Genomic DNA, 22,751 nt, shown 5'->3' on the forward strand with positions numbered 1-22,751 from the left:
CCTGGGAGAAGTGTAGTTGGAGTGGATTAATATTTCTTCTCTAAGAAATCTGTCTTGTAGTCTCCCGTAAACCCTTCTTACTGCAGCCTAACCCCAGCGGGACCCGCCTCCCCCCCCACCCCGACAGCGGTCCGGTCACCCACAAATTCCGGGGCCTCGGAGGCCACGCCCCTTCCTTTCCGCTTCCGGTTTCTCGCCAGTCAATCGGCCCAGCAGCCCGGTTCCGGCCCTGCGGGGTCTCGGTTCCGGGTTCGTTGCCCCGGTTCCCGGCCCCGGCTGGTCTCCCGGGCCGGCCCGGCCGCGCGCAGCACCCGTTCGGTGTCGGAACTCCCGGGCCCCGCCCCAGCGGCCCCCTCGCCCCCCGCCCGCGCCGTCCTCGCCGCCCCATGGAGTCCCAGTGTGACTACTCCATGTATTTCCCGGCGGTGCCGCTGCCGCCGCGCGCGGAGCTGGCGGGGGACCCGGGCCGGTACCGGGCGCTGCCCCGGCGCAACCATCTCTACCTGGGGGAGACTGTCCGCTTCCTGCTGGTGCTGCGCTGCCGGGGAGGCGCGGGGTCCGGCGCCGGGGGCGGCCCGGGCTTGGGCTCCCGAGGGACCTGGGCAGAACTGGCAACGGCCCTGGCCGCCCTGGCTTCGGTCAGCGCCGGAGGCGGGGCGCCCGGGGGCGGTGGCTCCGCAGACCAGGATCCCGAACCCCCAGGGGGCGGGGATCCTGGCGGTGGGGCGTTGTTTCGAGGCTGCAGCCCCCTCCTCACCCACGGCCCGGGCCCTGCTACCTCAGGGGGAGCGACCACGGTGAGGAGCTTGGGGTGACACGGCACAGGGCGGAGGGGCGGTTTGCTGGGCTCCAGAGACTGGAGGGGATGGACGCTGGGGGCCTGAAGGAGGCAGATGACGGAGGAGAGCGGAGGCCAAGAAGAACCGAGAACATCACATCTTAAAGGGAACGCCGCAGGCTGCCTCTTTGACCCTCCCGCCCTCTTACTCCTTTCACAAACCCCAGCTGCCTGTGGAGGAACCAATTGTGTCCACAGACGAGGTCATCTTCCCACTCACCGTTTCACTGGATAGGCTGCCCCCAGGGACACCTAAGGCCAAGGTAAGATTGGCAAGGGGTGGGGCTGTTGTCCTAATTCAGGCTCCCTTTCTAAGTGGCTGTCTCTCGTCTTGACCAAGGTCCTGTGTCCTTTGTGCTCAGATTGTAGTGACTGTGTGGAAACGGGAGGTTGAGGCACCAGAGGTCAGAGACCAAGGCTACTTGCGCTTGCTGCAGACCCGATCTCCGGGGGAGACCTTCCGGGGGGAGCAGAGCGCTTTCAAGGCCCAAGGTGTGGAGAATGCAGAGAGGAAACGCTGGAGTCTGGAATTTGGGGGACAGAGTGGAGGGGTAATACTGGCAAGTGCATGATCTGGGGAGCAGAGTAAGATTAGAACTGCGGGTTGGAGGTGAGGTCTCTGCCCGGCTCATCAGTTCTTGCCTGGGCCCTCTCCTGCAGTGAGCACCCTGCTGACTCTGCTGCCCCCTCCGGTTCTGAAATGCCGCCAGTTCACTGTGGCTGGAAAACACTTGACAGTGCTCAAGGGTGAGCAGATCTGTGGCTCAGGTCTTTGGTAGCAGCAAGGGCACTGACTGGGTGGCAGTTACTCTGGGCACACTGGTGGGGATCGGTCCAATTTTGGAGGGGTAAAGTCGGGGCTTGAGGGGTCCAGGTACTCTTAGCTGAGCTGAGCTGCTTACCTCCAACAGTGCTGAACAGCTCCTCCCAGGAGGAAATTTCCATCTGGGATATCCGTATTCTCCCAAACTTCAATGCTAGTTATCTACCTGTCATGCCCGACGGCTCAGTGCTGCTGGTGGACAATGTCTGGTGAGGTCCTGGGGAGGGGGCAGGGCTGCAAAGTGGGGAGGGGGGCAGGGCCAAGAGCTCTGGCATGAAAAGATCAAGCTCTGTCCCTCTTTCTGCTGAACTAGTCATCAATCTGGGGAAGTCTCCATGGGCTCCTTCTGCCGGCTGCCTGGTACCTCTGGCTGCTTCCCCTGCCCGCTTAGTGCCCTGGAGGAACACAACTTCCTGTTTCAGCTGAGAGGGGGTGAGCAACCTCCTCAAGGGGCCAAGGAGGTGAGTGTAAGAGGCTGGTATGCTCGGAAGAGCAAGGTTAAGAAAAAGCAGCGGGAGGGAAAGGCCAGGGGGTGACAAAAGATGGAAGGGGACCTCAGATACACAGGGTGTTTCCTTTTGTCTCTCCTACAGGGCCTAGAAGTTCCCCTGATCGCTGTGATTCAGTGGTCTACTCCAAAGCTGCCCTTCACCCAGAGCATCTACACCCACTACCGGTGAGTTTGTGGGACTCCCCGCTGGGCACCGTCCTGTTCACCTATTTGGCAACACACGCCCCGCTTCCCTCTCTCACTGCTTCTAGCCTGCCCAGCATCCGCCTGGACCGCCCATGCTTTGTGATGACTGCCTCTTGTGAGTCCCCCGTTCGGACTTACGAGCGATTCACGGTCACTTACACACTGCTCAACAATCTCCAAGACTTCCTTGCTGTGAGGCTTGTGTGGACCCCAGAGCACGCACAGGCTGGTAGGTGGGCTGTCAGGCTCTGGGACCTTGTCCCAAAAGAGGAGGGGAAAGGAAGTCATGGAGGTGGGTGGCTTGTGGCAGGCTACCTTGGCTTTGTACCATGGTGGTCTCCACAGTGTCACCAATGGAAAGCTTACAGAAGCAGCAGGACAGGGATTTTAAGGGCATTGACCCTGGGTCTGGGCTCCCCGGTATATTTGATTTCTACCTCTGCCATTAACTAGCTGTGTGACCTTAGGTAGGTTACTTAATCTCTCTGAGCCTCACTCCGATCCCTCTTCTCTAAAATGGGGGAAATAATATCTCATGGGGTTGTTATGGTGATTTAATGGTTAACATAAGTGAAACGGTTAGAATAGACTTCAGCACACAGTAAGTATTAGCTGTTGTTATTTATAAAGTTCAGCAAAAGATGACACATACTCAGTTTGCCGCACAGAGGGGCTCTGAGGATCAAATGAGACTGTGCTCATGAGAGCCCTGTGCGAACAGAGGAGCACCGTACAGATGTGTTTAGTGGTGGCTGTTTCTGTGTCATCCCCCCCCCCCCCGCCCCTCCAGGAAAGCAGCTGTGTGAGGAGGAGCGCCGGGCCATGCAGGCAGCCCTGGACTCCGTTGTGTGCCACACGCCCCTCAACAACCTGGGCTTTTCCCGGAAGGGCAGCGCGCTCACCTTCAGTGTGGCCTTCCAGGCTCTGAGGACGGGGCTCTTCGAGGTGGGCTGGGGAGGGGCTGGACTGTGTGATGGGCTATGCAGAGTGTCGGTTGGGAGGAGTCAGCCACCAGCCTCTGTGGACGAAACACCACGGGTGGTACTAAACAGCGGGGGTGGAGGCAAGGTGCAACTTCAATCCCACACTGGCGGGGCAAGTGGGGAACTTGATTGGAAAGGAAGGTTGGGGCCTGGAGGCCAAGCTGGAATGCTGACTTGTGTCTCCCCGCTCCAGCTGAGCCAGCACATGAAACTGAAGCTGCAGTTCACAGCCAGTGTGTCCCACCCTCCGCCCGAGGCCCGGCCCCTCTCTCGAAAGAGCAGCCCCAGCAGCCCTGCTGTCCGGGACCTGGTGGAGCGACACCAGGCCAGCCTGGGTCGCTCTCAGTCCTTCTCTCACCAACAGCCCTCCCGCAGCCACCTCATGAGGTATGGACATGTGGGAGGGGGGGCCACTGGACTCAGGAGAGGCCGGAGTTGGAGCGGGAGCCCAAAGGGTCCCCGGGGTCCGACCGGAGCCCATAGCCTCTGCCTTCCCCCAGGTCGGGCAGCGTGATGGAGCGCAGGGCCATCACGCCCCCTGTGGCCTCCCCTGTGGGCCGCCCCCTCTACCTGCCCCCGGACAAGGCTGTGCTTTCTCTGGACAAGATTGCCAAGCGTGAGTGCAAGGTCCTGGTGGTGGAGCCTGTCAAGTAGCACCGTGCAGGCTCTCCTCCCTCTTACACTCCCAGAAACCGAAAGCCCCTGGATGGGGTCCTCGCTGCAGACTCTGCCTCCCCTGGGATGCCTCCCACCGTGGATGAGGAGGCCCAATAGGGCCGCCTGTCTGTGTCTGCTGATGAGGGACGAGGAAAGAAGCTGTGAAACGGGCGGGTATGGCTACAGCACTAAGCCAACAGTATTTCTCCGACTCCCTGGGGGGGCTGGCCCCACCCCGAGGCCAGGGCAGGGGCTCCAAGAGCTCCCTTGCCCCCCGCCCTGTACCCTGGTTCTAAGTTTACAAAGTGTATTCCTTGTTCCTATTAAGTTGTCCCTCCTGCCTCTGACATTCCCTCCCTCCCTCCCACCCACCCGCAGGGCTGAGATTAGAGGGTGGTGATGGTAAAGGGACCCTGACAATGACCCTCCTGTCTCAGGGGAAAGGGGAGATAGCCAGGTGGCCTCCTCCTGCCCCTCATGTTTACGTTTGCAGCCTGAAGCACTTTAAGTTGTGTGGGGTTTTCTTTTCTTTCTTTTTTTTTTTTCCATCTGTCTGTTCCGGGAACTTATTCTCCAACTACTGCTTCCAACTGAGATAAGACTATTAAATGCCTGTTCAGGAGGGAGAAGAATGACTTTCGTCTGTGTGTTGGCGGCAGGAGTAGAGGCCCCAGGGGCTTGGAGTGGTTCCCTTCAGCATGCACACCAAGTAGCTCCCCTCAGCTCCCTTCCTACCATACTATTCTCTAATTGCCAGTTTTACGTGCCCAGGTGCTTTGCCCCACTCCTCTGGGCCCACATACACGACTATCTCCCTTGAAGACAGAAGACAGACTTAGGGTGTACCCCCCCCCCCCCCGTCACACCCTCTCATACACACATCCCTGGGCCTGGGAACATCAGACTCATGTTTATTAGGAGGGAGGGAGGGAAGAGGGAGATCCCCCTGCCCTCACTCTCCTTGACACAGTGCAAAGTTCCCAAGCCTCTGCCCTTCCAGGTAGGGGTGGGGAAGTGGGTGAGGAGAAAGCCTTAGTTCTAACAGCAAGCCAAGAAAGAGGTGGAGGAGGTTTGCGTCTTCCTCATCACAGAGGCCCATGGACCCAATCCACCTCTGCCCCTTGCCCTCTGGCAGGCTCAGACGTCAACAGGCTCCCGGCCTCGGTTCTGCCTCTTCACCACAAATACCCTCTGTCCTGACACGGTCACCAGCAGCGTGTGTTCTCCAAAGACGACTGGAAAGGAGACACACCTTCCCCCGCCCGGGAGAGGGAAGGGAGCACAGAGTTAGTGGGGTACAACGGCCTCTACAGGGTCACACAGCTGGTGGGATCAAAAGCCAAAGGCATTCGATAGTTCAAGGCTCAGAGATTTGAAGATAGGAGGGTTCCATTATGTCCCCCTCCCTCTCTTGCTTTCTCATAGTTCTGATGCAAGGGTGAATCCCAAAGGGACCAGGGACCCCAGGGGGAGATGGTGGGAGGTTGGCAGGAGACAGCCGTTTTCTCCCCCCAGCCCTGAGAAGACAAGCCTCTGGGAGCAACCCCCACCCCCTCCCACCACCATCACCAGGGGGGCAGGGGCTGAGGCTCACCCGACAGGCGCTTGAAGGGTATGCTCGTGCTGTGGTGCAGCCGGAAACCACAGGCTGTACTGACCAGCTCAGAGATGGCACTGGCTGCCTGCTCGTCATTCTCTAGATCCCCAGATGACTGCATGCAGAGGGAAGAGGAAGGATGGCAGAGATTAGGGAAAAGAATTGGCAAAGAATCCCATAACAGTCACTCTGGCTCTAGCATTTGTAACCTCTCCCTCTCAACTTTCCAGTACCCCTAAGGTCACCCCCATTTTTGGAAAAATAAACCTGAAACTTTCCTATGATATTGTTGCCCCTCTTGACGCCATCTTGTTTCTCATCCTTACAAAATGGGGCTTCGCCCACTGAGCAGTGACTCTCGTTCGTTTTTTTTTTTTTTTATTTGATTTATTTATTTGAGAGAGAGAATGAGAGAGAGAGCACATGAGGGGGGAGGGTCAGAGGGAGAAGCAGACTGCCTGCCGCGCAGGGAGCCCGATGCGGGGACTCGGTCCAGGGACTCCAGGACCATGACCTGAGCCGAAGGCAGCCGCTCAACCAACTGAGCCACCCAGGCGCCCTCTCATTCGTTTCTTTACTGACCATTCTTTCCTAATCGCTGAAACTTGGTTTTTCCCTCTCTCCCCACTGACTGATAAAACCATCCTCAAACATCTCTGCCCACCCACCACTGACAGGTTCAGGGACCCCTCCAGAGCTCTTTTCCTCAGTTTTTCTGCTTGTTGCCCTGTCTGCAGAATCGGAAACATAAACAAACACCCCCTTTGTCCTTGAGCCTCTCCCTCCCACCTAACCCTTGGGGGGTGATGTGACTGGCCTAGGCTTCCTCTTTTCTGCTGACTGTCTCAATTTCCTCTCCCAACTTCCTCAACATGGACCTCCCAACTAGGTCATGTTCAGGCCCTTTGCTCTCTTGGACATTCTGTACCTCTGTTTTCTCATCTGTAAATTGGGACAAGTTCCTATCCATGGGCTCGTTGTGAGGACTACACGGAGATATTGGTGAGATGCTCAGAACAGCTCCTGGCAATATATACTAACTGCTACCCTTCTATATCAAAATGTCTTAAGTCAAGTCATCACAATTCTTACCTCATCCCCTCCCCAATCAACTTCCTTTCTTAATTTCCTGTTTGTTAAGGCACCATCATTCTAGGCTTGGGTTCAGTCTTACTAGATGAAGTATCTCCTCTAATACCTATCTCTAGTCATTACCAAGATACACTGATTCTTCCTTTAAAATGTCTTCTCTCCTTGCTCCTCTTCACTGCCACCAGACCTGTCTCATACCTAGATTTTCGCAGCAGTTCCCCCTACTTCTGAATCCCACCCCTTCCAGCTGTCTTCACACCTAATAGAATAATTTTGCTCAACTATTTCCTTAGCTCACATTTCTGTTCAAAACCCTTCAAAGCTCCCATTACCCTCAAGATTAACCCGAATGTGTCAACCCAGCCTTGAAAGTCCTCCACAATGAGATCCTTCCTTACCATATCTTCTTCCAAACCTTTCCAAATCTTTTCAACACAAACCTACCACTCCAACCCTGAGTACTCTCCTTTTCTGCCTGTTCACAACCATCCATCCTTTAAGCCCAGCTGAAGTCTCCTTGTTATAATGTAAGTTATAACACAAGAGTCTCCTTGTTATAATGTAAGTTATAACACAAGGGTTGAATCCTTCATTTTCTGGTCTCCTTCACTAGTCTTTACCACTTGCATTGCTTTCAACTTTTATCCTTAAGCCTTGTCTCTCCAGCTCCACTAAAAACTTCTAGAGAGTTTAACACTATATTGTATTATGAAACAAAATTCAAAGCCTCTTAAATACCAAATAAAGACATATTCGAAAAAACTTGGATAATATCAGTTATCAACAATCCTATAATTAGTTGTCTTTGTTAAAGTCATTAAACCTCTTTTAACTCAGAAGTTACCAGACTATGATTCCAGGATTTATTTGATTAGTTACTGAAAGCTTACTATCTGCCAAGCATGATAGCTAAGACCTAGAATACAGACAACTTAGGCTAAACCGGGCGATGTTAAAAGGGATCACGGGGCCATGTGTCCTTAGTGGACCCCCTCCCTTGCCCAGAACGCACCGCCAGCACTGCGCCTTCACTCAGCACCAGGTAGCCAAGCTGGTCTGGGATTCGCTCCAGCCCCTGGGTCAGTGCAGAAGTCTAGTAGGTAAAGATGCAATTAGTGAGAAGCATGCCAGGATTGCCCTAGATGCCCTTCACTTGCAACCCCAAGTCTCCCTTGACAAGGCACCCCCAAACCTTCTCTTTCCCCAGACCCTCTTTGCTCTACAAAGCCTTCAACACTGATCATGCTGAGCTTCCCACCTTCTCACCCTCTGAGCCTGGGCTCCCCTGGCCTCCACAGCTACACTGTTCCCATCCCGCCCCCCCCGCCCCATCTCCAATTCCCCCGGTGGGCCGCCCCACCCCCGCAGACTACTCCCCAGCGCCCATACACCCTCGCACGGATCCCTCTTCAACCCTCTACGTCGCCTCCCCTCCCATCTCCATTCTCTCTGCGTCCCGGGGTGGATAGGAGGTAAGGGCGGAGTACAGGCCCAAGTGGGGGGAACCGAAGAGATTGGGGAACAGGGATGCAGAACCCCTAGCGCGTACTCCCGCGCATGCGTCCTCACTCACCATCGCAGCCTTAGGTGCTGGGGGCGCTCCTTATCAGATAGGTAGCTTCCGGCTCCAGACCCAGGTCACGTGCTTCCACCGGGCTGTCCCCTCCAGCTTTGCGCCTCACGATTTTAGCTCCGCCCCCAAAGTGTGGATTGGAACACGAGTACATCATTAGCCTTAATCTACCAGTGCGGAGCGCCGCTTCCCGAAGAAGCAAGCGGATTGGCCGCAGGCCCTCCTTCACAGCCCTCTCCCCGCCCCTCAGCCCCAGAGCTCTAGGGGAGGGGGCGTGTCGGCTGAGGGAGGGGCCTGGAGGGGCAGGACCGGAGGGAGGAGGGCGGGCTGAGGGTGTGCGCCTGCGCGCAGAGGGGCGGACAGTCCCTTTAGGCGAAACTGCGCTACAAGTCAGAGAATAAAGTGAAGTGACGTGAAATGCCCGTGAAGAGCTAATCAAAGGCTACTCTTATCCCTACTCCAGGAAACTATCCCCCTTAAGACAGGGATTTGTTCCCAAAATGGCTTTTCCTCCCGGGATTCTGTGAGGAACGTTGTGACGGTGAGTCGAGTCCCCCGCCTCCTCCCCTCAGGCGAGGCAGCGGCGAAGCTGAATATTCTCTGCCCGGAAAAATTAGAAACAGTATCCTGAAGTCGTTTTCTTAATACCTGAGTGTCACCTCGAAAACTTTTGTTTTAATTTAAATAGTTTCCAGACCCACAATACCAATGTGACTGAGAAAGTGTTGGTGAGATAAATTGAAGGTTGATTCTAGAAGTAATAAGTACTCGTTGGTGAAGGTGTGGAGAAATTGGCGTCCTCGTGCAGTGCTGATGGGGCTGTGAAATGCTGCAGCTGCTGTGGAAAACCCATCAGCGGTTCCTGGAAAAATTCAACTAGAGTTATTCTAGGAGCAGCTCCACTCCTAGATGGACTCGAGAGAATTGGAAACATGTCCACCCAAAACACTTGCACACCTATGTTCATAGCAGCGTTGGTCATAATAGCCCAAGGATGGAAACCACCTAAATATCCATAAACTCAGCAACAGGTAAATAAAACAGTGGTATATCCAGGGGCGCCTGGGTGGCTCAGTCGTTAAGCGTCTGCCTTCGGCTCAGGTCATGATCCCAGGGTCCTGGGATCGAGCCCCGCATCGGGCTCCCTGCTCCGCGGGAAGCCTGCCTCTCCCTCTCCCACTCCCCCTGCCTGTGTTCCCTCTCTCGCTGTGTCTCTCTCTGTCAAATAAAAATCTTAAAAAAATACAAAAACAAAAACAGTGGTATATCCATACAACGGACTCTCATCCGGCTGTAAAAAGGAATGAAGTATTGGTAAGTCCTACAACATGGATAAACCTTGAAAACATTACGCCAAGTGAAAGCCATCAGATACCAAGGCCACACGGAGTATGATTCTATTTATGTGAGATGTCTAGGCAAATCCATAGAAACAAGAAGCAGATCAGTGGTTGCCAGGGGCTGAGAGGTGGGGGAAATGGGGAGCGACTCCTAATTGGTGATGAAAATGTTCTCGGATGATAGAGTGATGACAGTTACACAGACTCTAAATGTAGTAAAACCACTGAATTGCACACTTTAAAACAATGAATGTTACGGTATGTGAATTATATCTCAATAAAATAAAACTAAGTACTGTTGCTTGAGGAGAAGTTTCATTAGAGAAGATGGATGTCTTTTTTTAATGAAGTATGTTTGGGTTTTTTTTAGAGAAAGAGAGTGCGCACACGAGTGGGGGAAGAGGAGCAGAGGGAGACAGAATCCCAAGAGGCTCCACATTGAGCACAGAGCCCAACACGGGGCTCAATCCCACAACCGTGAGATAATGACCTGAGCCAAAATCAAGAGATGGATGCCTAACCCACTGAACTACCCAGATGCCCCAAAATAAGGTATGTTTATAACATAAGTTGGGAGGAGGATGTAGAGACAATGTTATGTGGAGATGCTTAATTTGCAAAGGCTCCTGTTGGCCTTAAATATTGATGACACTTCGTAGCATCATTTTCTTTAACTCACTCTTCAGAGCATTTTTATCCATACACTTACCTATCCCTCTTATTAGCCACATTGTAATAGTATCCCCGTTTTGCGGATGAGGAAGTGCAAATTTAAGAGAGGTTGAGCCCTGCTCACAGGCACACGAGCTGGCAAGTGGCAGAGCCAGATTCCAGTCTAAGTTTGCTGGCGCTGAGTCTGATGCTTTTCCCAGTGCTCCATCAGCCAACTACAGTTATTGTTACTTTTTAAAGCTACATTTAAGTTTACCTCAGAAATTCCCTGTTTTTATTTTACTTGACACAGAGGAGCCCTTCACAGGACAATGCTCATCAGCCATCATCAGAATTGTTTCATCTTCACAAATCATACTACTTATGTAGTGAGCAAAGTTTCTCATTCTTTCATTCAACCAGTGTTTATTGAGCACCTTCTGTGTACCAGACACTCTTCTTGGAACTGGAGATGTTATCTATCTACCTATCTCAAAACGATAAAGATCAAGGGAATGATTTTTAAAAATTGGAATAGTGGTTACTTCTGGGATTGAGAGGGGGATGGGATAGAAAGAGATACAAAGGGTTTCAAAGTATTTATTGATAATTGCTATAGTCTGAATGCTTATGTGTCCCCATCCCCAAATTCACATATTGACCCGGATCCCTATTTTGATGATATTTGGAGGTTGGGACTTTGGGAAGTGCCTGGAAACTACACATTCCTTTATTTTCCCCCAACTTGACCCCTCCCAACATACATACTCTGTCCCACCAGGATCTAAGGGGCTCATATCTCTAGTGTAGCACTTATTGCACTTCACTGCTACTCTTTGTTTGCCTGCATAGCTCACTTACAAGCTGAGCAGTACAGGGGTCAGGGCTGTGATGTTTTCAACATTTTATTTTCATACGTAATGACTATTACCCTTCAAAAAGTGCTGGTTGAATGGATGTTTCAGGGTTAAGAGCCAGGAAAGGCAGAGTGGGGGTTGGGAACTCTGTAGATGGTTGTATGTAATTTAGACTGTTGTTTGACCAAACCACTGGGTCCCGTAGCCTAGCCAAGTTGACACATAAAATGAACCATCACAGCCACAAAACCCAAAGAGGGTGGGTGCCCCTTTGCTGTGATGGTCTCTGTGGCAGCATGCATACCTGGGCCTGTAGTTGTGGGTAATCCTTTCCCACTGGTTTTCCCCTGCCTCCAACCAGGAGTATTATGGGATAACTGAGCAAAGGGGAAGGAATGTGCTTTGTAAGTGCATATCTTGGGGGAAGCACTGGTGAGCCAGAGGGGGAGGAGGCATTTGAGTGTCTGGGGCCTGGCAGCCTGTGAGTGCTGGGAGCCCATGTAATGTTGGAGAGTCCACTTCCTTGGTTCTCTGTGGCCAAGAGGTGACAAAGCCCATCTAACATACACAGGCTCTCTCAAAGCTCAGGCCACCTCATTTCTCAAATTTAGTAGTATGTGAAAAACCAAAAAGAAGCAAAAACAGGGTTCCAAAATTATGGCACGATTGAAATGGTTCCATTTAACAAATGAATGCTTTTAACACAGAGATATTACAAAACTTTATGATTTTGACAGTCCTACAATAATTGCCAGGTTTACAGAGTTAATCTGTGAGGCAGGATGCTGTAATGAGACACCAGTTAAGTTGTAATCTGAAAAGTCTCCTTCCTTTCTTGTGGGCATGTCTCTGGCTGAATATATAACCAACCCCCTTTAGAGGGAACATTCAAAACCTACATTTGAGGCTTTCGTGAATGTGAAGCCCAGGCAGAAAGTCCCTCTCCACCTGGGCTAGGCTCCAGATACAGCTTTAACACGCCTGAATTTCTAGTTATTTTTATGACCTGAAGGAGGGGGTCCCAGACAGAATTAATAATGTGGTCATGAGTCACATCCTCAGCCCTGGCCTCATACTTTTTTTCCAGTTATAGATTCACACTCAACTGAAGTTATAATTCCTTCTAGGATTTAAATTTTTCCTCTAGGGCTAGAAGGGATGAATTCATTCATTATTGAAAGCTACGACTCTATGGCAGCCCCTGTTCTAGAGGCAGTGGGTAGAACAAAGATGTCTACCCTCATGGAGCTTATACTCTAGTGGATGGAGACAGAAAACAAACAATACAGATAAAAGGAAAATTAAGTAGTGTGTCAGAAGATGATAAGTGATATGGGGAAAAAATCATCAAGGTAAATGGGGGCCAGACTGTGGAGGTAAGAGGGGACATGCTACAGTATTAAATAGGGTGGTCATGGTAGGTCTCTCTGAGGAGACGTTGAGAAGACTCAGGCAAAGACTGAAAGGAGGTGAGGGAGTCAACCTGGAGGAAACCTGGGAGAGAGTATCCATGGCAGAGGTAACTATCACAAAGGCTCAGAGTGTGTGTGTGTATGAATGTGCATGACTGATATACTTGAGAATCAGCAAAAAAGCCAATGTGGCTGAAACTGAAGGATCAAGGGGAGAGTAGTAGGAGAAAAGTTCAGGGAGGTAATGGAGGCCAGATGATGTACAGCTGTGTAGGAATTTGGTTTTTCCTCTTAGTTGTTGTCAACCTCTCCCCCCGCCCATTATTATGCCCCTTAGGAGACTCTTTGGATTTCATTTCCTAATTGCTACCCTCTCATAAAATTTTAATACCGTAGACATAACTCATATTTGTTTATGTACTGTGGCCTTCAGAGGGCCACAAACCATTGTAATATCCAAAATTTTTTTTTACCCCCTGACCCCTACGAAACAGCTTTCATCCCCTTGGAGATGATATTGCTCCTGTTGAGAATGCATACTGAGTGAAATAGGGAGTCACCAGGGAGTTTAAACAGAGAAATAACATGATCTCATTATTAAAAGGATCATTCTGGCTGTTATGTTGAGAAAAGACTGGAGGAAGGTAAGTGTGGAAGCAACAAGACCAATTAGGTAAGAGATTATGGTGACATAGACCAGGGTGGTGGTAGTGGAGATATTGAGAGGTAGTAAGATTATAAATACATTTTGAAGGTAAAACCAATAAGATTTCCTGATGCACTGAATGTAGGATATAAGAAAAAAAACAAAGCAATAAGAATGATTTTGTTTTTGCCCTGAGGCCCTGGAAGGATGGCATTATCATCAACTTAGATGGGAAAAGCTAAGGATAGAGTAGTTTATTTAGAGGGCAGTTGGTGGTGGTGGAAATAGAGTTCATTTTTCCCCACATCTATCTGTTATGTATGCAAGTGGAGATTTTGAGTAGGTAGTTATGAGTCTGGAATTCAGGAAAGAGTTCTGTGCTAGAAATATAAATTTGGGAGCTATTGGTAAATGGATGGTCCTTAAAGCCACGAGACTGGATGAGCTCAACAAGGGAGTAAGTGTAAATAGACAAGAGAATCAGGGTCTGCTCCCTGGGCCATGTCAACATCAAGAGGTTGTAAGAAGAGAAGAAATCAGCTGAGAAGTCTGAGAAGGAACAATCGGTGAGGTCAGAGGAAACCGGGAAAGTGAGGTGTCCTGGAAAACAAGTGAAGAGCATGTATCAGGAAGGAGGTGACCAGCTGGTGCAGACACTGCTAATAGGTGCTTGAGAACCTTCAGCAGGTGACTCATTGTTGGATTATGTACTATAAAGGTCATTGATAACTTCAAGAAGGGCAGTGTCAGTGGAATGGTCACAACAAAGTCTGATTATAACAAGATTAATAGAGAATGGGAGTGGAGAAATCAATGACACTGAGTAAAGTCATCTACTTTTAAAAGTTTTACTGCAAAGGGATCGAAGAAATGGGGCAATAGCTGGTAGAAGGGCCAGATACATCAGTGATCAGAACAGACCTCGGTCATCAGTGGGGTCAAGGGAGGGTTTTATCAAAATAAGAGAATAAAAGCATAGCTGTATGCTGATAGGAATGACATAGAAAAGAGGGGGGAAATGGTGATGTAAGAGAGAGCAAGGAGAATTTCTGGAGCCATAGCCTTGTGAAGGTGAGGAAGGATGGAGTCTAGTGAAGGATTGTCTTTATACAAATATAGATGGTTCATCCATGGCAACTGATGGGAAGGCCGATTATATGGACACAGATTCCGATGGCTAGATAGAAATGGGGGTGGGGAAGCCTGTGAAATTTTTTCAGAAATGGGAACCACAGTCACTGCCTGAGAGAGAGGAGGAGATGACATATTTGGAGTTTGAGGACAGAGGCCCAGGTGTGAAATGGTTAGCCCAGAATGAGTGACTGAAGGAGGGTGGATGACAGTGTTATCGATGGAGAGCAGCTCATGGAAGTGAAATGCTGTATAGTGTTGAAAAGTTCATCTACATGGATTTTCAAATTGCTGAGTGTTCGGACAGGTAAGAAATTGGAGAGAGTGACACTGAGCCAGGAGCTGACGTTGTTTAGAAATGATGGGGGAGGACATGTCAGTTGGCAGATAGCAGGAGCAACTTGCAATGGGATCGGAAAGGCCCTGAACAGTTATTAGCTTGAGTCCCATTCCTGGTCAAGGAAGTGGAGCTGGGAGTGCAGCAGGTGAGGGTGGGCAAGGGTGGCCTTAAAGGGGTGGCACACTGAACCAGAAGGCCAAGGCCCAGGGGCAGCCAGTCAGCAACAAGTGACAAAGCTGACTGGGAGCTAGAGTAAGGAGGGGCTCTTCTGCTTTCATTAGAGGGTGAGTGTGTACTGGTTGGGGCAGGCATTTGTATTCAAAGGATCCTGATAGTAAGGTGGAGATATGTAGATTCCCAGAGCTGCTAGTGCACATGATCCCGTCGGGTGTGATCTCTAGGAGTCCTGTTGGCACCACTGTGAACTTGTTAAAATAACATTTTCTTGGTTTGTGGAGTAAGAGCCCTGTATTACTTGTATTTGAAAATATCAACTCAAACTCATCCTCTGTTCAGCCCCTAAAACCTCAGTTCAGGGCTGTTATTAGAATTTAGCCCTTGCCTTGCAAACCAAGATCATGTTCATAAACTGGGGCCATATTTTCTCAAAATTTAGCAAAACAAAATCAAATAAAATTCAGGCTCACAAATCCGATATCATCTTTTTCCCAGCTAGCCCTCCCTCTCCTTCACCCCCACCTCCCTTTCCATAAAACCACCCACAAGGGATAAGGCAGCCAAATTTGGTGACCCTTTGCTCTCTTCAAATAAATGACAGTGTAGCCACTGCAAAAAGAAGAAAGACCTCGGCAAGTCTTGGCAGACAGTGGGAAGAGAGGAAGGGTGGGAGACCAGGAAGGGGCTAAGATGGGGATGGGATGGTAATGTGAACCCAGAGGGGTATATGCTGGAGCATGGGGTCTAACAAAATTCCAAATCAACGCATAGACAGAGGGGGTTGGGCCCATCAGGGCGATCTTTCCTTGGTTGGACATGGGAGAGAGTCTTTAGTGATTTTGGCTTTTTCCTCAAAAAGTCCTCCCAAGGGCACCTGGGTGGCTCAGTCTGTTAAGCATCTGCCTTCAGCTCAGGTCATGATCCCAGCGTCCTGGGATCGAGTCCCAGCTCCCTGCTCAGCTGGGGATCTGCTTCTCCCTCTCCCTCTGTCACTCCCCCTGCACAAGAACCTGACCATGCTGGCACTCTGATCTAGGACTTCCAGCCTCCAGAACTAAGTTTCTGTTGTTTATGAGCCACCCAGTCTGTGGTATTTTGTTAGAGCGGCGACAACTGAGACACCCTTTTTAGTCTCTTTTTACAACATTGCATTTATGATGTAACCTTTTACCCATTTTTGTTTCAAATTTATTAAAATTTTCCTTTCTACTTCCAATATCCACTGGATATTGGATACCTTCAGTGTCCATTTCTACTAAATTTTTTTTTTAAGATTTTTTTTTTTTTTTGACAGAGAGAGAGACAGCAAGAGAGAGAGCACAAGCAGGGGGAGTGGGAGAGGGATAAGCAGGCTTCCTGCTGAGCAGGGAGCCTGATGCAGGGCTGGATCCCAGGACCCTGGGATCATGATCTGAGCCGAAGGCAGACGCTTAACCTGAGCCACCCAGGTGCCCCTCTACTAAATATTTTAAATACTTCAGATAGTTCACAGACCTCACTGTGGGATCCCAACTGCCTCATTTCCTGTACTGCCTGGGTCAGTTCCTGTGTATTGTGCCAGGCCTGTCCGTGTTACTATTGCCTTTCATCAGGGCTGACTTCATGGGTGCTCAAACTGTACAGTCACACAGAGCCCCGTGCTCAGAAGGGCCTGTGCTGGGTTTAATGCTCTGCCATCCCCATTTTGAAATTTGTAATAATCTTTGAACAAGGGGCCCCATGTTTTCCTGTTGCACTGCTTTGAGTCTGCTCAATGATCCTGCCAGCCCACTCCTGAGACCACAGCAAAAACAAAACCAGAAACCCCTGAGCTGGGTTGTTAAATCCAAACTCTCTAGTCAGGTTTAAAAACATCGCTGATGTGGCTGTAACCTTCCATTCTAACTGCATTTTCTGCCTCTGCCTTTCTGGGATTACCCATGTTTCTGTCTGTGCATGTGGCCCTTCTATCTGGGATGCTCTTCTCTCCCTCCTCTGCTTATCTGTGAACTATTTCATCCTTCAAGGCCCTCTTCAAACCACCACTTCCTCTGTGAAGACTTCCTGTGCCCAGATTTTGTCGCAGGGTCCTCTGTGCTGTTCTAGTACTTAGACATCATACTGCAGCTACTGATCTACGAGCCTGGTTCCCCACTTTAGCTGTGAGCTCTTCAAAGAACCCTAGCAGTGTGCCTGACCCAACTGTTGATCAATGTTTGCAGAATGAATAAATGAACAGAGGTGAGGAGGTAGAAAATGGGAAGGAGAGGAGCAGAAAAGGAAGAAAATCTAACAAGTAGTCAAAGGAGGCAGGAGAGCAAAAGAAGAAATTAGAGAGGAAAAAAATTGCCTTCTTCAGAATTTATAAAGTGTATTTTTTATCTTCAGAATATTTGCAGGTTATAACACCACTACTTTTTAATGCAAATAAGGTAGATATGATTAATTTAGTTACAGAAGAAACAGGTGAAGCAAGTTATACAAGATGTGTAGTAAGTGGCTGGATAGTAACAGTAAGTATGACCTGAATCCAGGATGGTGTGTGGGGGGAGGGAAGTGGTGCTACATTATCTATTTCTTTTCAGGGAAGAGGAGAAAAAAGATAAAGTAAAAGGAGAAGCCCCCCACCCCCCGCCACCAAAAACAAGAAAGGAAAAAAAATATTTGAGAAGGGGTGAGATAGGTTTTATTTCTATGCTTTTCTCTTTAAGTTCTTAGTCACATTTAGCTCCTCAACCATGCAACACTAGAGGGTGGATTTGATGTTTGTTTTGAAGAAATGAAGGCATAGGTGTAAGGGGGGAAGGAAACAAGTTGAGTTTGGGGGTTAAAATAGTAACATCTAATTCTCTTTTCATCTGGACTAGAGACAGCTTGGAATAGTACAGACCAGAACCCAAAAGTTTCAAAAATGGAGAGGGGATGATGGGAGCATGATAGGTTTTGTGTAAGGTCTCCAGATTATACTGTATCCCAAGGGCAAAGGGATAGAGGAGGTTTGTTGATGAAGACAGTTAACATTTCAAACTTATTTTATTTTTTTAAAGATTTTTTTTTTAAGTAAACTCTTCACCGAACATAGGGCTTGAACTCACAGCCCTGAGATCAAGGGTTCCACAGTCCACCAAATGAGCCAGCCAGGTGCCCCTTTAAACTTATTTTAAAAACCAAAAAATACATAAGCATTATAGAAAAATTAGGAAATACACATATGCAAAAAAGAAGAAGATAAAAGTTATCCATAATCTGTCATTCAGAGATACTATTAGCATTTGGAGTCATTCAACTGTGTACACATATATTCAACTACCCTTTAAAATAGCTACCTCGGGGCGCCTGGGTGGCTCAGTCAGTTAAACGTCTGCCTTTGGCTCAGGTCATGATCCCAGGGTCCTGGGATCGAGCCCCACATCGGGCTCCCTGCTCCACGGGAAGCCTGCTTCTCCCTCTCCCACTCCCCCTGCTTGTGTTCCCTCTCTCGCTGTGTCTCTCTCTGTCAAATAAATAAATAAAATCTTAAAAAAATAAAATAGCCACTTCTTAGGATGACTGGATGGCTCAGTTGTTAAGCGTCTGCCTTCGGCTCAGGTCATGATCCCAGGGTCCTGGGATCGAGTCTCACATCGGGCTCCTTGCTCAGCGGGAAGCCTGCTTCTCTCTCTGCCTGCTGCTCCCCCTGCTTGTGCTCTCTCTGGCTCTGACAAATAAATAAATAAAATCTTTAAAATAGCTACCTCATATTCAATCACATAATTTATGTAATTTAATAATTTCATATTGTACACCTGGGTATTTAAATTGTTTTCAATTTTCATTTTTAAATAGCATGCACTGAAAATTCTTGTGCACATCCAGGATGATTTCCTTGCCTTTGACTCAGGTCATGATCTTAGGGTCCTGGGATCGAGCCCTGCATCGGGCTCCCTGCTCAGCAGGGAGTCTGCTTCTCCCTTTCCCTTTGCCCCTCCCCCCTCTCTTGCATGTTCTCTGTGTGTCTCTCTCTCAAATAAATAAATCTTTAAAAAACATAAAAATAAAAGATGGCAGTCTACAATGTAGAGTAGTGGCTAAAACATGGATTAAAAACACTTGCTATATTATTTAGTTACATCATTTAGTTTCTCTGTATCTCTGTTTGTACATCTGTAAAATGAGGGTGATAACACACTGCTCCATAGAGCTGCTGTGAGGATTAAAAGAACTAATAACACACTTAGCCTAGCGTCTGAACATGATAAGAGCTCAATAAATGTAAGCTATTATTATTGCCAGACAATTCTTTCAAAAATTTGCACAAATTACAGAGCACCCTATACTAGGATACACTGTCACTAGAATTAACATTGGATATTATCATTCTTTTAAATTACTGATTCTCAACCTTGACTGTACATTGGAATCATATGGAGAACCTTTTTTTTTTAAGATTTTATTTATTTTTATGTCAGAGAGAGAAAGAGAGAGAGAGCGAGAGAGAAAGAGCGTACAAGCAGGGGGAATGGCAGGCAGAGGGAGAAGCGGGGACTTGATCGCAGTTTCCTGGGATCGTGACCTGAGCTGAAGGCAGACGCTTAACCAACTGAGCCACCCAGGTGTCCTCATGTGGAGAACCTTAGAAAATACTGATACCCTGGTCCCATTCCCAAAGATTCTGATTTAATTGGTCTGGGATGTGCCTTTAGGCATTGGAATTTTTGAGGCTTCCCAGGTGATTCTGATGTACAGATAGGTGAATTATCACTGTTTTATTTCCTCTTTGATGGAAAAAAAAATATCGATGGTGCTAGTAGCTGGGGGGAGGGTGAGTGAAGAGTAACTGCTTAATGGGTACTAGGTTTCCTTTTGGGGTGATGAAAATTTTTGGAACTAGATAGATGTGGTAGTTACATAACATTGTGAATGTACTAAATGCCACTGAATTGCTTACTTTGAAATGATTAATTTTGGTGTTATGTGAATTTCACCCCAGTAAGAAAATTAACAGAGAAATATTACATCTTTTATTTTAATTTCTTTATTTACAATTATGGTTCAGAATTTAATTATATGTTTAGTAACCATTAGGGTGATTTTTCTTTCATTCTTTTTCTTAGGCTTGTCTATTACCTACTTTTCTGCTAGGATGTTCATTTTACTGTTTGCAGGAGCTCTTAGAATGTTAACCTTTGTTTGACAAAGGTTTTAAATATTTTTCCAGTTTGTTTTTTGTCTTTTAATTTATTCATGTGTTTTTTTGATGTATATAAGTTAAATGTTTTTCTTGTAATTAAGCTGTCAGGTTTTTTTATGATTTTTATCCTTTGGTGTCAGGCTTATAAAGCACACTGTCCCACACACACACACTAGAAAAAGAGCAAACTAAACCTAAAGAGATCAGAAGGAAGGAAATAATAAAGATTAGAGTGGAGATAACCAAAGTAGAGAATACAAAAGTAATAGAGAAAATCCATTAAACCAAAAGTTGGTTCCTTGAAAAGATAAACAAAATTGACAAATCTTTAGCTAGACTATGAAAAAAAAAAAGAAAGAAGACTCAAATTAATAAAATCAGAAGTGAAAGTGATAACATTACTACTGACCTTACAGGAAAAAAAAAGGTCATAAAAGAATATTCTGAACAGGTGCATGCCAACAAATTAAATAATCTAGATGAAATGGACAAATTCCTAAAAATACACAATGTGTGTTTATTAGCACTAATAAACCAATTCAGCAAAGTTGCAGGATACAAAACACACAAAAACCAGTTGTATTTATATTCATTAGCAATTAGCAATCTAAAAATGACATTTAAAAAACAATTCCATTTACAATACATAAAAAGAATAAAATACTAAAAAAATCAAGTTGACCAAAGAGGTGTGAGACTTGTACACTAAAAACTACAAAAAATTGCTGAAAGAAATTAAGGAAGATCTAAATAAATGGAAATACATCCAAATTCATGGTTTGGAAGACTTAATATTGTTAGGATGACAATAGCATATCTATCATACTACAAAGTGATCTACAGATTCAATGCAATCCTTATCAGAATCCCAAAGGCCTTTTTGCAGAAATGGAAATCACTCCTAAAATTCATAAATCAAGAGAATTGAAAACATAGGTCCACACAAAAACTTGTACACAGGTGGTTGTAGCAATACTGTTCATAATAGCCAAAAGGTAGAAACAACCCAAATGTCCATCAACTGATGAATGACAAACAAAAAGTAGTATATCCGTACAGTGGAATATCATTCAGCTGTTAAAAGTAAGGAAGTACTGATTCAGGCTAAAACATGGATGAGTTTGGAAATGTTATGTGAAATGAAAGAAGCCAGAAACAATAGGCACAATATATATGTTTCTATTTATATGAAATGTCTAGAATAGGCAAATCCATAGACAGAAAGTTCATGGATGCCAGTGGGAATGAGGGAAAAATGGGGGTTGACTGCTTAATGGATATGGGGTTTTCTTTGGGGTGATTAAAAGATCTGGAAGCAGATAGTGATGACAGTTGCACAATATTGTGAATGTACTTAATGTCACCGAATTGTACACTTTAAAGTGCTAAAATAATAAATTTCATGTTATGTGTATTATACTACAATAAAAAGTCTTTTCCAATGCAAGAGTAAGTAAATCTTTACTTTAAAAAAATAATTTTTTGTTTTATTATCAAAATTTTAATTCTTTAATTAGAAAATTTCACCCAGGGGCACCTGGGTGGCTCAGTGGGTTAAGTGTCTGCCTTCGGCTCAGGTCATGATCCCAGGGTCCTGGGATCGAGCCCTGCGTTGGGCTTCCTGCTCGGTGGGGAGCCTGCTTCTCCCTCTCCCACTCCCCCTGCTTGTGTTCCCTCTCTCGCTGTGTCTCTCTCTGTCAAATAAATAAATTTAAAAAATCTTCAAAAACAAAAAAATTTCACCCAAATTATCACAATATCATTTATTGAATAACGTCTTTATTCTGTACTGGTTTGAAATGTTACTTCTGTCACATGCTAATTACTATGCTTGGTCTGACTCTAGGTTTTCTCTCTAGCATGCAATTGGATTTTGCAGTTTTATTAGTCTCTCTAGTCTATTTTCAGTATAATATGTTTTTTATTTACTGTCGTTTAAAGCACATTTTAGTTCAGAGCACATTTTAAGATCAAAGTACCTCTCATTACTTAAGCATTTTCTTGGTGATTTTTGAACATTTTTCCCACATGAACCCAATGATTATTTTGTTAGATTAAAAATACCCCCTCAGAGAAAGACAAATACCATATGATTTCACTCATATGTGGAATTTAAAAAACAAACAAAACTGATGAAAATAGGGGAAGGGAAGGAAAAATAAAATAAGATAAAAACAGAGAGTGAGGCAAACCATAAGAGACTCTTAACTATAGGAAATAAACTGAGGGTTGCTGGAGGGGAGGTGGGGAAGGGGATGGGGTAACTGGGTGATGGGCATTAAGGAAGGCACTTGATGTAATGAGCCCTGGGTGTTATATGCCACTAATGAATCACTAAATTCTACCCCTGAAACTAATAATCCACTATATGTTAACTAAATTGAATTTAAATTAAAAAAATTTATTTTTATTTAATTTTTTCTTTAAATTTTTTTATTCTTATGTTCATCACCATACATTACATCAATAGCTTTTGATGTAGTGTGCCATGATTCATTGTTTGTGCATAACACCCAGTGCTCCACGCAGAACGTGCCCTCTTTAATACCCATCACCAGGCTAACCCATCCCCCCACCCCCCTCCCCTCTAGAACCCTCAGTTTCTTTTTCAGAGTCCGTCGTCTCTCATGGTTCATCTCCCCCTCCGATTTACTCCCCTTCATTCTTCCCCTCCTGCTTTCTTCTTTTTTTTTTCTTAACATATATTGCATTATTTGTTTCAGAAGTACAGATCTGTGATTCAACAGTCTTGCATAATTCACAGCGCTCACCATAGCACATACCCTCC

The 22,751-nt window shown here is 46.9% G+C and overlaps 3 protein-coding genes across 6 annotated transcripts in view; 2 read left to right on the forward strand and 1 right to left on the reverse strand.

Moving 5' to 3' along the window:
- The first annotated feature begins 186 nt into the window (after positions 1–186).
- Positions 187–5,879, forward strand: TRAPPC14 (trafficking protein particle complex subunit 14). 2 transcript variants are annotated; one of them, XM_028109877.2, is made up of 11 exons: positions 187–797; positions 1,006–1,101; positions 1,201–1,330; positions 1,499–1,585; positions 1,750–1,870; positions 1,975–2,122; positions 2,255–2,337; positions 2,424–2,587; positions 3,149–3,303; positions 3,535–3,728; positions 3,842–5,879. In XM_028109877.2, exons 1-11 carry the CDS (start codon positions 387–389, stop codon positions 3,993–3,995), a joined length of 1,743 nt encoding a protein of 580 aa, XP_027965678.1. In that variant the 5' UTR covers positions 187–386; the 3' UTR covers positions 3,996–5,879. The 2 variants fall into 2 exon arrangements, with proteins under 2 accessions (XP_027965678.1, XP_027965679.1); XM_028109878.2 differs by lacking the exon at positions 1,499–1,585.
- On the reverse strand, positions 4,894–9,144 carry LAMTOR4 (late endosomal/lysosomal adaptor, MAPK and MTOR activator 4). Its single transcript, XM_028109884.2, has 4 exons — positions 8,261–9,144; positions 7,700–7,780; positions 5,593–5,710; positions 4,894–5,233 (listed from the first exon to the last, which is right to left on the reverse strand). Exons 1-4 carry the CDS (start codon positions 8,261–8,263, stop codon positions 5,136–5,138), a joined length of 300 nt encoding a protein of 99 aa, XP_027965685.1. The 5' UTR covers positions 8,264–9,144; the 3' UTR covers positions 4,894–5,135.
- The window catches only part of LOC114214329 (NXPE family member 3-like), a 59,937-nt gene continuing 45,798 nt past the window's right edge, over positions 8,613–22,751 (forward strand). Inside the window, exons 1-3 of one of the 3 annotated variants that reach the window (XM_088016677.1) lie at positions 8,613–8,801; positions 8,949–9,291; positions 9,971–10,152. The gene's annotated coding sequence lies outside the window, so the exon portion shown is untranslated. Of the gene's footprint in view, positions 9,292–9,970; positions 10,153–22,751 lie in introns of all 3 variants that reach the window. The other 2 variants (XM_028109879.2, XM_028109880.2) reach the window with 2 other exon arrangements.

The sequence above is a fragment of the Eumetopias jubatus genome, unplaced genomic scaffold (genome assembly GCF_037043125.1).
Source record: "Eumetopias jubatus isolate StellerSeaLion01/CBP00866 unplaced genomic scaffold, mEumJub1_p1.0 scaffold_12, whole genome shotgun sequence".
In the NCBI taxonomy this organism is placed as follows: Eukaryota; Metazoa; Chordata; class Mammalia; order Carnivora; family Otariidae; genus Eumetopias; species Eumetopias jubatus.

Excerpts from the sequence above, each read along its gene's own strand:
- LAMTOR4 (XM_028109884.2), bottom strand. Across the intron at positions 5,711-7,699 it reads GTGAAGGCGCAGTGCTGGCG|TCATCTGGGGATCTAGAGAA; the intron begins GTGCGTTCTGGG and ends CTCTGCATGCAG. Across the intron at positions 5,234-5,592 it reads ACCCTTCAAGCGCCTGTCGG|TCGTCTTTGGAGAACACACG; the intron begins GTGAGCCTCAGC and ends TCTCCTTTCCAG.
- TRAPPC14 (XM_028109877.2), top strand. The coding sequence starts at position 387 with ATGGAGTCCCAGTGTGACTACTCCATGTATTTCCCGGCGGTGCCGCTG. Across the intron at positions 3,304-3,534 it reads TGAGGACGGGGCTCTTCGAG|CTGAGCCAGCACATGAAACT; the intron begins GTGGGCTGGGGA and ends TCCCCGCTCCAG. Across the intron at positions 3,729-3,841 it reads TCCCGCAGCCACCTCATGAG|GTCGGGCAGCGTGATGGAGC; the intron begins GTATGGACATGT and ends GCCTTCCCCCAG.